We start from the raw sequence: 13,611 nt of genomic DNA, 5'->3' as shown, positions 1-13,611 counted from the left end.
ATGTTTCATTGTACAGATTATAAATACAGAGCTGGTCCCGTTGTTTAATCCTTACCCTTATAGGTTACTGCGAGACAGTCATGTGACAGCGTTGTGTAATCCTTAACCTTATAGGTTACTGCGAGACAGTCTTGTTACAGAGCGTTGTGTAATCCTTACCCTTATAGGTTACTGTGAGACAGTCATGTTACAGAGCGTTGTGTAATCCTTACCCTTATAGGTTACTGCGAGACAGTCATGTTACAGAGCGTTGTGTAATCCTTACCCTTATAGGTTACTGCGAGACAGTCTTGTTACAGAGCGTTGTGTAATCCTTACCCTTATAGGTTACTGTGAGACAGTCATGTTACAGAGCGTTGTGTATTCCTTACCCTTATAGGTTACTGCGAGACAGTCATGTTACAGAGCGTTGTGTAATCCTTACCCTTATAGGTTACTGCGAGACAGTCTTGTTACAGAGCGTTGTGTAATCCTTACCCTTATAGGTTACTGCGAGACAGTCATGTTACAGAGCGTTGTGTAATCCTTACCCTTATAGGTTACTGCGAGACAGTCTTGTTACAGAGCGTTGTGTAATCCTTACCCTTATAGGTTACTGTGAGACAGTCATGTGACAGCGTTGTTTAATCCTTACCCTTATAGGTTACTGCGAGACAGTCATGTTACAGAGCGTTGTGTAATCCTTACCCTTATAGGTTACTGTGAGACAGTCTTGTTACAGAGCGTTGTGTAATCCTTACCCTTATAGGTTACTGTGAGACAGTCTTGTTACAGAGCGTTGTGTAATCCTTACCCCCATAGGTTACTGCGAGACAGTCTTGTTACAGAGCGTTGTGTAATCCTTACCCTTATAGGTTACTGCGAGACAGTCTTGTTACAGAGCGTTGTGTAATCCTTACCCTTATAGGTTACTGCGAAACAGTCTTGTTACAGAGCGTTGTGTAATCCTTACCCTTATAGGTTACTGCGAGACAGTCATGTTACAGAGCGTTGTGTAATCCTTACCCTTATAGGTTACTGCGAGACAGTCTTGTTACAGAGCATTGTGTAATCCTTACCCTTATAGGTTACTGTGAGACAGACTTGTTACAGAGCGTTGTGTATTCCTTACCCTTATAGGTTACTGCGAGACAGTCTTGTTACAGAGCGTTGTGTAATCCTTACCCTTATAGGTTACTGCGAGACAGTCATGTTACAGAGCGTTGTTTAATCCTTACCCTTATATGTTACTGCGAGACAATCATGTGACAGCGTTGTGTAATCCTTACCCTTATAGGTTACTGCAAGACAGTCATGTGACAGCGTTGTGTAATCCTTACCCTTATAGGTTACTGCGAGACAGTCTTGTTACAGAGCGTTGTGTAATCCTTACCCTTATATGTTACTGCGAGACAATCATGTGACAGCGTTGTGTAATCCTTACCCTTATAGGTTACTGCGAGACAGTCATGTGACAGTGTTGTGTAATCCTTACCCTTATAGGTTACTGCGAGACAGTTATGTGACAGCGTTGTGTAATCCTTACCCTTATAGGTTACTGCGAGACAGTTATGTGACAGCGTTGTGTAATCCTTACCCTTATAGGTTACTGCGAGACAGTCTTGTTACAGAGCGTTGTGTAATCCTTACCCTTATAGGTTACTGCGAGACAGTCATGTGACAGCGTGGTGTAATCCTTACCCTTATAGGTTACTGCGAGACTGTCTTGTTACAGAGCGTTGTGTAATCCTTACCCTTATAGGTTACTGCGAGACAGTCTTGTTACAGACCGTGGTGTAATCCTTACCCTTATAGGTTACTGTGAGACAGTCATGTTACAGAGCGTTGTGTAATCCTTACCCTTATAGGTTACTGCGAGACAGTCATGTTACAGAGCGTTGTGTAATCCTTACCCTTATAGGTTACTGCGAGACAGTCATGTTACAGAGCGTTGTGTAATCCTTACCCTTATAGGTTACTGCGAGACAGTCATGTTACAGAGTGTTGTGTAATCCTTACCATTATAGGTTACTGAGAGACAATCATGTGACAGCGTTGTGTAATCCTTACCCTTATAGGTTACTGTTAGACAGTCATGTTACAGAGCGTTGTGTTGACAATAAAATTCCTTTCAAAGGAAATCTGTTAGGAAAATATTTTTTAATATATAAAATTAAGCAATATATTAAAAATTACACAAGTTTTTAGGCGCTCACTGAGCAAGGCGGGCACATGGAAAATTTGCAACCAATCAGATCTGTCTTGATTTATATCCTATTACAATGGTTCTCGAACTCGGTAAGGACCCTACACATTTTCCAGGTCACCCAGCAGGTGCACAGGTGTAATCATTACTCACTGACACATTTTAAAAGATCCACAGGTGGAGCTAATTATTTCACCTGTGATTCTGTGAGGAGACCTGGAAAACATGCACTGTTTGGGGTCCTGAGGGCTGAGTTTGAGAACTTGTGCCCTATTAGATTTGATTAGACTATGATCAGACTAAGGACCTCATTCAGAGCCGCTCGCAAAATGCGAGCACTCGCTCTGAATGAGGGCGGCCGCATCCATTTTCTGATCCGGCCTCCTGGCTGCTCGCTAGGCTGTGGGTTACCACCCACAACTTTAACGAGCGACCAAGATGATGGTCGCGATGGTACAGACCATCGCGACCATCGGGGCTTGCGACGAGACCCATGTGGTAGGGTCTCATCTGCCGCAAGCCCCAGAGAGCTTTTGGCTCTAATAGAGCCGGAAGCTCTCCCACTGACATCACTGGTGGCAGGCATTCGCTTGGGAACGCCTCTGTTTGTGATGCCACCCCCCCCGCCACGCCTACAAAATGGGGCGAGCTGTCGATCAACATCGACAGCCGCCCCTTTTGTAGTGAGCCACGGAGCGAGAGAATTTCTCTCTCGCTCTGGAGCTTGCGCACGCGCAGTACGCCCGCTGCGCGTGTGCACAGTCAAACATCGATCCGCTTGCGAGCACGTCTGAATGAGACCCTAAGTTCATTGGCAGATTACCGCAATTTCTGTGCATGTGGTCACCTGCCAATCGCAATAAGGCATTGTGACTAGAGATGAGCAGTTTGGTTTCGGCTCAGATCTTCCTGCCCTGTTCGGATCCCAGAACGAGGCAAAATGTAATCTTTCACGGACATCTCGACACAGAGATCCGAACTCTGGGCCTGATTCAGAGCCGCTCGTAAGCGGCCGCTCGTTCGTTCCGACCGATGTTCGCACAACTGCGCATGCGTACGGATTTTAATATGCATGCGCGAACCAGTCAGTGCGGCCGAAAATCGTGTGCTCGCTAAATAGCAAATGCCTGCTATTTTGAGTGACAGAATGAGGCGTATGTGGGTGGTAACAGGGGAAGGTGCTTGAAAACGGGGAGTGGAGATCAGAACGCAGGCGTGCCTAAAGGTCAAAACGGGCGTTTTAAGGGTGTGCATAATTACTAAAGCAGCATCATCGACCACGTCACTTGGTTGTTTTATAGTTAGAACTGCTTGCATGATTGTGGTAGGAAAAACCAACCACAAGAATAGCGAGCAGTTCATACGCCGTCCGATGTACTCGATTAATCTAATATATAGCGGACATGATGTATTATGCGAGCGGCCAGGGGGCGTTTTTTTCAAAATTACGTTTGCATGGTTTGTTCGCTCGTTCAGACATAGAGGCGTGAACAGACCGCAAAGAGCGAACGGTTAATTTAAATAGCCAGCCCCTTTTTCTGGACAAGCGAGCGCAAATAGCGTCCGGCTTTGAATCAGGCCCTCTGTGGGAAGATCCCAGCCAAAACCAGAGTTCTCATCTCTAATTGAAATCGATTGGACATAGGGCCTGCTTCAGCGGCTGCGATCACACAGGCAGGTCTGCTGCGAAAATATGCTAATGTTTGCAATCGCACAGCCAGCATAGAGACGCCCACTACCGCTATCTCGTATCCGTAAAAACTTGCTGTCCTGCGTATACATCGGTAACATTGAGTAACATCGGTCCCTCATGCACAATTACAGCAGTTCTGACCTCGCAGTGGCTAATTTATGCACGCCAATGTAACGGTGTTCACACAGACAGGCACGCCTGTGTTTCTCCGACCACTCCCCCGTCACCACCCCCATATGCTGACGTCCCTACACTCACTCTACGATGGCTTTGTTTCTGCTTGCGTCATCGCAGTGCGATCGCACTGCAATCATGCGCAGATGCACTGCGGTGCGTACCCATGTGCAGTATGCATCATCGATCGATCTGCGCACGCAGTTGCAATTGGGATCCATGCTGAATTAGCCCCATAGTCATTCAGCTTGTGAATGAACAGATCTTTGCAATTTAATCTTCAGTGTGTTTCCCGCCAAATTTGTAAAAGATGAGATCATGACATCAATACAAACCTGATGTGATCTGAGACAAAAAAAAATCCTTGGGCAATGTACTTAAGAGATCGGTGACAATAACAAGAAACTGTACACAATACAGATAGCAAAGCTTCATAATATTTAACTTCCATACAACACATCACACCTGTCGTACAATTTTATGTACAGTTTGCAGGTCTCTGGTTGAGCAGACCTACGTTTAATGGTGAATACACACGGTCAGATTTTCTGTCAGATCTGAATGATAACGATTTTAAAAATCGTTCATATCTGACAGAAAATCTAACGTGAGCCTTCAACGATGAACGATGCGCGTTCCTGATTGTCAGATATCTGACATCTGATGTGTTTGCAGTCAGATTTGGATTATTCCATTCATTTGAATGCAGTCAGAAATCGTTCAATCTTTCATATCGTTGGCCAAATCGTTCATCTGACACATCTGACCGCGTGTATGCACCATATATCTGCTTCAAATGACTGTGCACTCTGCAGCGTAAAACTCCATGCATGGAAACCCGGCTGCCCATCTCAGCCTTTGCTTCCATTGAAGGATCTTGAAATGACGTTTACGGTTTCCTGCGCCAGGATCGTTATACACAACACTCAGGGTGCTGGTGCAAAGTTGGGAGCAAAGTGGGCAGAACTTACTGAAAAAAAAAGAGAGTGCACGGACAAATACCAGCATACGTGCCTAGTTTCCACTTAGTCATCATCCTTGTGTATTTGCCCCTTATGTGCAGACAATACACCTCCTAACAGGTGTACATGTTATTTGCTAGTTTCCTCTGCCTGGTTCCCTTATATGTACACTTACTTTTGAATGTCAGAGACTCATTACAGTCCCGTCAGGGTTAATTTCATTCTGCGTAGTACAAGCAGCCTGTGTGTATGAGTATTTTAAGCTCGGCTCCTGCACGAATTCAATTTCTTAATTACCCACTGTGATAAACTGCCAATTTCTGCTGCTCTGTTCATTTCTCATGATGAGGGGGGCAGAGGAGGCGCTTCCCGGGCTTCTATTTATAGGCTCGCTGCAGAAATGTATTCAAATAGGAGAGAAAGTCTCGGGTGCTAACAAAAGTGTAAATCCAAGAGCAGATCGCGCAGGTGCACAGATAATCTCGTTCTGATGCCCGCAATCATGTTTGATAGGCACTATGCCGTGCCCAGTCTTAAGGTGCCTATCCACTGGAAGGCAGGCAAAAGACTGCACGATGACGACATTGTAAGCGTGCAGACGTTTGTCAGTCTGTGATGAGCCTGCACTGAGCGAGCAGTCGTTCAGTGCAGGCTCATCAATCATCTGCTAACGTGCTGAACCCGGCGTTATCGTCAGGTTGACCAACATGTTTGTCCGATGATAGATGTCTACAAGACCAATTTTTTATACAATCTGCAAACGATTATCGAACGAACGATATAGTTATCGTTCAATTGCTCATTTTAATCGTCTAGTGTATAGGCACCTTTAGATTACCTCGTAAAAATATGTATTTGTCATTAAACATGTTTATTCCAAATATAATAAGAAATGTAGATATTTTATACATCAATAATAATTTCAATACTATGGTAATAGTCCCTTTCATGCTAAGGGGAGCGAGTGGGGTAAATTACAGTTGCCGCGGTGTGGAAACATCGGCAACGGCGCCTTAGGTCGCCCCAATCTAGCAGCTGATTTGCGGATTGTACTGCGCATCCCCGTGAGACTGCTCGCAGCTAATCGAATGGACGCCTAATTGTAGCTCAATTGTAACCCCTAAAACTTATATAAGTGACCTTTCTCTCTATCAAATTTCAGTAGTCTGTGGCTCGCCAGCTGTCACAGACTACAAGTCCCAGCACAACCTGTCAAAATTCTCAGAATTGTTAGAGAGCTACAGATGTGTCTTCCTACATCTATCCTCAATACGCCGCACAGCGCGACTTGCCTGGCGTGAGTGAGCCGCCAGGTCCAGTGCTACACTGCTAGCGTATGGCGTTGTTTTTTTATTTTCCTTCCCGAAAGTGAGTCTTAGGCGCAACGAGATGCAACTAGGACGCACCAGGAGACTCTGCTGATTAATTTAATATGCAACAATTGTATAGCTGTGTGTGACAGTGTATGTAAACGGCACTTGGCGTGGAACAAATCTGTGGACGCTGCATGGAAGCATTTTATAGGCTGATGCAGAGACTACGTCGCACACAGCTATAAAAGTGCCGCTTATCAAATGAATCCAGGCAGTCTGCTGCTGCGTCCTAGTCACATTGCATTGCGGCTTAGACGCATTATCGGCAAAAAAAATTAGAAAGACAGCCGGCGCTGGCACGGGACTTAGGGCCTGATTCAGAGCCGGACGCTCTGACCAGAGCGCTCGCTCTGAATCAGGGCCCTCCTCCATTAAAATGGAACGTCCTCCTGGACGCTCGTATAGCTGTGGGAGACCACCCACAGCATATACGAGCGTCCAAAAAGATGGTCACGATGGTCTTGACCATCGCGACCATCAGACTTGCGACGGAAACCCTGCGGTAGGGTTTCCCAGCCACAAGCCCTGGAGTGATTTTGGCTCTATCAGAGCCAAAATCACTCCCACTGACATCACTAGTGATGTCAGTGGGACCGGCTTCAGACGGTAGGCGTTCCCATGGGCACGCCCCCAGCACGCCCACCAAAGGGGGCGTGCTGTCAGTCACCATCGACAGCACGCCCCCTTTGGTGCGAGACCCGGAGCGACAGCATGGCTGTTGCAGTCCGGGTCTCGCGCATGCGCACGACGGAGCTCCCTCCGTCGTGCGCATGCGCAGTGGGGAACATCGACCCACTTGCGAGCGTACTGCCGCTTGCGAGTGGGTCTGAATGACCCCCTTAGCATGCCGAGAGGGGCTGTTTGGCGCAGCTGCAGCAAAGATGTGCGAGGACACGTATGTATAAAATCCGTATGCCTAATTTGCTGAAAACCCATCGTTTGCCTTAACTGTGTGTCACATAGGGCTACGTGGTGACTGCAGGAGGACAGGATATTTCTGTGACTGATTCTGCAATGAGGAGCATTATACACTAGTTTATCAGCAGCGCGGTGTCAGCTCAGGCCTTGATTTCACATCTTATCCTGCTTAGTGCTCAATCCAAGCTACGATATGCCATCCTTCCATCACCCCAGGGGTCCCTAAGCCTCCGAGCCTCATGAGTTTGGCTGCTTATATCAGGGCTGGACTAATTACTGCCATAGAGATTCCTGTAACGCAGGAGACTTAGAGCTACAGGATTTTTTTCATTTTATGTCCAATTTTTTTTTATCCCTAACACTCTTGTTAAATTACAGGTTTTTTTTCTGCTACGAAGCTCCTCTCACTCCCCAACGCTCTCATCTATGAACCCCTGTTTAGAAGGATTGTTTGTACATACACATATAACTATAACAATGTTTTACTATCTGATCTCTGCCCTGTGCGTAGATGCTCCCCGTCTCAGCCTCTATAGTGCCTATTGATTTTTCCTTTTTGCACTTGTCTGCAATTTCTTTGACACCAGGCACAATCTATAAAGGTATCCCTGACTCCTCCAGAGGTCAATAAAAGACAATTCACAACTAGAAGCGTAGAGTTAACCCTATAGTACATCCATGGGTTATTGTGTCCTTGGGTGTAATGTGTATGTATGTCAGGATTTCAAGGATGTTTTATTGCATCGCTTTGTTACTTTATGCATGTTTGTCTCCGATAAAATGTATTATTGTAGCCTGTAGTCAGAGAACCTTTGGTGACTTCTGCTCTGCACTAAACCCTGGATGGGCGAAATACAGCACTCGGGCCTTTTACAATTGGTTCTAGCCCATGCATCTCGTCCCTCCGCAGCCTGTAATGTAGTCCGCAAAGTATTTAGCAACACAATGCAAAAGGTTTCTAAAAGCTTTAGGGGCCCCATTCAGAGATGTACACTATTCCGATATTTACACAGTTGAGCGATTATCGGTGGACTGTGTGTGCGTCACAGTTGCAATGCTGCTCGTAGAGGGGTTTTCTTAGCAGAATGACTGACTGTTTGGCAGGGAGTGGCGTCTGCTATCCCGTACACAGATAAAGTGGTTCCTACATCTCTGTTCAGGCGGCCATTCTGCGTAACCATAGGAAAGATCTGCGTATTTGTACGCACTTGCCGGGATCTGCAAAGCCGGCGGTCTCCCGTGCCTCATGCAGAGTTTTACAAAATTCCAGAAGGAACGGTTTACTGTAGTGAATTTCTTTCTGCTGTATGTTTTCTACCAACAAAGTATTTAAGACTTGGGCAGCGGTCAAGAAATTGTGGAGTAGAAACAGTTCTCGTAGTTGAATGTATGTAAATGTTAAGACTGACTGGTGTAAAATTGCCACAAAGTTAGGATCTCTATGAGAGTAGAGTACTAAAGAGGACTAGAGGTATCTTAGCTGACCCTAGTCATCTGAATTCTATGGTTTTGGAAAGGTTACTATCTAATAAATGTTTGAGGAGTGTGTGCGGTTATATAATCATGTTTTCCCAACATCTGTTCCGTTTACTGAACTGTCAAAAAGCACCGACTTGGGCCTGGTCCTCTGCTCTCACTGTCACTTATTCATTTTTTTTGGCAGGGTTTTTTATTTTACATAGCCATGGTTTCCGATCGGTTGTCATAGCAGCAGAACAGGTCGTAGTCACAGCTAGGCCGAAGCTTTTACGCTCAGCTGGTTTCCATGGCGACGCATATAATCTGTTCCAGACGGAGCGGCACGTGTATGCTATGAGGCTTATTTCACTGACAAGAAGTGTAAAGTCTTTGCATGGAATGGCATTGAGAGAGATGGTAGTAGTGATAATAGCTCACTGCTGCTGCTGCCATCTCTGTGTGACTGCTGGGCACACTGATCCCAATGGTCACTTTCCTGGACCATGGTGGAGATGTATCAAATCTTGGAAAGAGATGAAGTACTAACCAGCTTCTAACTGTCATTATTCAAACACAGCCTGTAACGTGACAGAGGCTTATTGGTTGGTACTTATCTCACTCCACTTTATTTTTCTCCAAGGCTTGATACATCTCTCCCCCTTACATCTCCTCCACTACCCACACTATCTGGATCAGTTTCACCAGACCGCCAGACTTTTTCTCTCAGGCATCCTGTTTCCCCATCCTTTATCATCTCTCCTATTTCCCCATCCTTTATCATCTCTCCTATTTCCCCATCCTTTATCATCTCTCCTATTTCCCCATCCTTTATCATCTCTCCTGTTTCCTCATCCTTTATCATCTCTCCTATTTCCCCATCCTTTATCATCTCTCCTATTTCCCCATCCTTTATCATCTCTCCTGTTTCCTCATCCTTTATCATCTCTCCTGTTTCCCCATCCTTTATCATCTCTCCTGTTTCCCCATCCTTTATAATGATCTCTCCTATTTCCCCATCCTTTATCATCTCTCCTATTTCCTCATCCTTTATCATCTCTCCTGTTTCCCCATCCTTTATCATCTCTCCTATTTCCCCATCCTTTATAATGATCTCTCCTATTTCCCCATCCTTTATCATCTCTCCTATTTCCCCATCCTTTATCATCTCTCCTGTTTCCCCATCCTTTATCATCTCTCCTGTTTCCTCATCCTTTATCATCTCTCCTGTTTCCCCATCCTTTATCATCTCTCCTGTTTCCCCATCCTTTATCATCTCTCCTATTTCCCCATCCTTTATCATCTTTCCTATTTCCCCATCCTTTATCTCTCCTATTTCCCCATCCTTTATCATCTCTCCTATTTCCTCATCCTTTATCATCTCTCCTATTTCCTCATCCTTTATCATCTCTCCTATTTCCCCATCCTTTATCATCTTTCCTATTTCCTCATCCTTTATCATCTCTCCTGTTTCCCCATCCTTTATCATCTCTCCTGTTTCCCTATCCTTTATCATCTCTCCTGTTTCCCCATCCTTTGTCATCTCTCCTGTTTCCCCATCCTTTGTCATCTCTCCTGTTTCCCCATCCTTTATCATCTCTCCTGTTTCCCCATCCTTTATCATCTCTCCTGTTTCCCCATCCTTTATCATCTCTCCTGTTTCCCCATCCTTTATAATGATCTCTCCTATTTCCCCATCCTTTGTCATCTCTCCTATTTCCCCATCCTTTATCATCTCTCCTGTTTCCCCATCCTTTATCATCTCTCCTATTTCCCCATCCTTTATAATGATCTCTCCTATTTCCCCATCCTTTATAATGATCTCTCCTATTTCCCCATCCTTTATCATCTCTCTTGTTTCCCCATCCTTTATCATCTCTCCTGTTTCCCCATCCTTTATAGTGATCTCTCCTATTTCCCCATCCTTTATCATCTCTCCTGTTTCCCCATCCTTTATCATCTCTCCTATTTCCCCATCCTTTATAATGATCTCTCCTGTTTCCCCATCCTTTATCATCTCTCCTGTTTCCCCATCCTTTATCATCTCTCCTATTTCCTCATCCTTTATCATCTCTCCTATTTCCCCATCCTTTATCATCTCTCCTATTTCCCCATCCTTTATAATGATCTCTTCTATTTCCCCATCGTTTATCATCTTTCCTGTTTCCCCTTCCTTTATCATCTCTCCTATTTCCCCATCCTTCGCTCCAACATAGATTTCCTCTACTATAAAGTCAGGTTTTATCTCCCAACATTGCCATGCAAACATGCTTTACTTATTTATTATCCACCCATTCTTATAACCCCTGCTTTACTGCTTGTAACTCACTGTTCTGGCTACTTGCACCACCTTCCCCTTGCTCCAGAGGTTTCCAAACTCCGCCATTACAGTCCACGTTTTAAGGATATCTATGCGTGAGCATAGGTAACTTAATTAGTACCTCAGTAAATTTGATTTAACCATCTGGACTCAAGCATGGATATCCTTAAAACCTGGACTGTAATGGGGAGTTTGGGAACCTCTGCCTTACTCTCTCACAGCCCATTTGGCTTTGTCATCTACTACAGAGAGAAAATTGACACCAATCACCAAGATATCTCTTCTTGCCGGACCCCGCACAACACACCCACCTTCTCCTACACCCATATCATCATCTCATCACCCTACAACCTGCCCTTGCTTACCTATGTTCTTTGCCCTCTCTCCCACACTGGATGTACACCTCTTCAGCCTGTCTATTTCCACTGGCCTATTCTCCCACTGGGATGTAGTTAGATTATTGGCGGCCGGGATGCCAGTCGTCGGAATCCCGACAGTGGAAACCCGACCTGGGACTAAAGATAGGTGTCGAAATCCCGACGCCTACTTTTAGCCCCACGCCAAAATCCCAAAAGCCGGCATCCCGAACGAAGGTACGCTGGGTTTCTTAGCCCTTAGCTGCGGTGGTGGGGGGGGGGGGAGGTTTAGGCATCCCTGGGGGGACTTAGGGTTAGGCACCCACCGGGGATGGTTAGACAACATGGAGGGGGCACCCCCGGGGGAAGGTTAGAGTTAGGCACCCCCCCAGGAAGGTTAGGTTTAGGATGCTGGAAAGGGGGGAGTTAGGGTTAGGCACTAGGGGGGGAGGTTAGGCGCCACTAAGGGAGGGTTAGTAGGGGAGAGGGGTAGGGATAGCATACTTACCACCCCTGTCGGGATCTTCAGATATCGGGATGCCGCTGTCAGGACTATTGAGCCGCCGGTATTCCCTCCCAGTGGTGTACAATATGTTTATGCAATTAAAATAAATATAAATGACCACAAAAATAATATTATAGTCTTTATTTTTTTACATGTTTTGTTGGAAGCTGGAGTCCCCACTAAATACTGTTATGATGTGTGTTCTCCTCGTTGAAAGATGTCTCTGACCCTCCTCTCCCACGTGTTCCCCCAGGTATTACGTGACGTGCTCCGGGACTTGTACCGCTTGTTGAAATTTGTGGTGCGGTGCGAGTCGGACTCTGTGTCTGTACTGCACGCACAGCTCGCACTGGAGGAATTGGACACCATCATGAGGGCGATTCTGTTCCCCCCACAGAAACTGGAGAAGAAAATTATTGTTTTACCTTAAGAAATGTGAAACCCATCCTGGAAATATCTCTGTATATGTGTGTGACAGAAAGGGGCATTTTGGAGGCTTAGACAGCTCTGTTCCCACAACAGCAGCAATAAGGATTTTAACTGGACATTATCTTTATTATTATCCTACAATGTTTTATAATGTTGCTTCATTACCTAAATTGTGTTTTTAAAAACACACAATAACTTGTAGTAAAGGTAATGCTATTTGTGGTATAAATGTGATTAGAGGTCATTCTATTCTTTAGAGGAGCATTGGTTACACACAAAGAAGGGTAGACAATTAGAGGCGAAAAGTCAGAATATTTTGGCCTGTTGACTTTCCGCCTCATTTGCCTGTTTCAGAGGCGAAATCATTCCGTGCGTTCCCCGATTTTCGCCTAATTCGATTGCAAAATAGGCGAAAAGGGAATTAGGCGAATGCGGAACAGGCGAAAAGTACTGAAAGAATTGGGGAAATCAGTCTGTACCCCAGAAAAAGATGCACTAACAGGAAATCAATATAGATGTGTACTAATAGCCCTAATAAAGCTATTTTGTGTACTTAAGTTGTGTAAATTGCTTGCTATTAGCATCTTTGTAAAAGAATAGCATTAAGCAGTATTTTTTGGTGAAAATAAGTAGTCCAGTGAAATTCGGGGTACTTGAAAATGGGCGCTAGCATATTTGTATGTCTCTAAAGTGAACTTTTTAAAAACGTGAAAAATCCACCTGCTGCGTGCACCTGCAATCCCAAAAACACCTGACCCATCCTTGCAGCACCCCATGAAACCTATTGCGCTCATTTTTATGCTTGTCCCCCCACTATTTACATTTTTACCTCAAAAATTCAATTTTTTTTTTTGGGGTGTTCTTAGGATTTTTTTTTTTTTTCAGATTTGTCTTTTGGGGGGCTGTACCAAGGGTTCTGAGTAGTTTCCCCACGTTCGCAACCCAAAATAAAGATTTTGTACTTCTTTTCACCTGCTATTGATTGGAGAATCTTTTTTGGAGAATTCAATGCATCGAGTTTCCGTTTAGGCGAAATTGTCCTGGAATTGAATTTGGCGAAATTTAAAAAAAAAAAAAACAGGCGAAAAAGGCTTTTCGTCTCTAATTGAATATGGCCCAAACTTCCCAGGTAAAATATAATTTTACTGCGTGCAGTACCTCTTGCTGGCCACTGGGGTAATTTACAACGTGGTCTTGAGAACACTTTTACTTATTTATTAACCGTTTCTTGTATAGTGCAA

At 44.9% G+C, this 13,611-nt stretch overlaps 1 protein-coding gene across 1 annotated transcript in view; it reads left to right on the top strand.

Moving 5' to 3' along the window:
* The window catches only part of LOC148453322 (transport and Golgi organization protein 6 homolog), a 103,088-nt gene extending 89,758 nt beyond the window's left edge, over nucleotides 1-13,330 (top strand). Inside the window, exon 13 of the mRNA XM_088462285.1 lies at nucleotides 12,195-13,330. Coding sequence (XP_088318411.1) covers nucleotides 12,195-12,371 — 177 coding nt within the window. The 3' untranslated portion in view covers nucleotides 12,372-13,330. The remainder of the gene's footprint in view (nucleotides 1-12,194) is intronic.
* The last annotated feature ends 281 nt before the right edge of the window (nucleotides 13,331-13,611 follow it).

The sequence above is a fragment of the Taudactylus pleione genome, unplaced genomic scaffold (assembly GCF_031769625.1).
Source record: "Taudactylus pleione unplaced genomic scaffold, aTauple2 ptg001183l, whole genome shotgun sequence".
Taxonomy (NCBI): domain Eukaryota; kingdom Metazoa; phylum Chordata; class Amphibia; order Anura; family Myobatrachidae; genus Taudactylus; species Taudactylus pleione.
The sequence above is the reverse complement of the archived record's forward strand: the minus strand, read 5'-3'. Positions and strand labels throughout refer to the sequence as shown.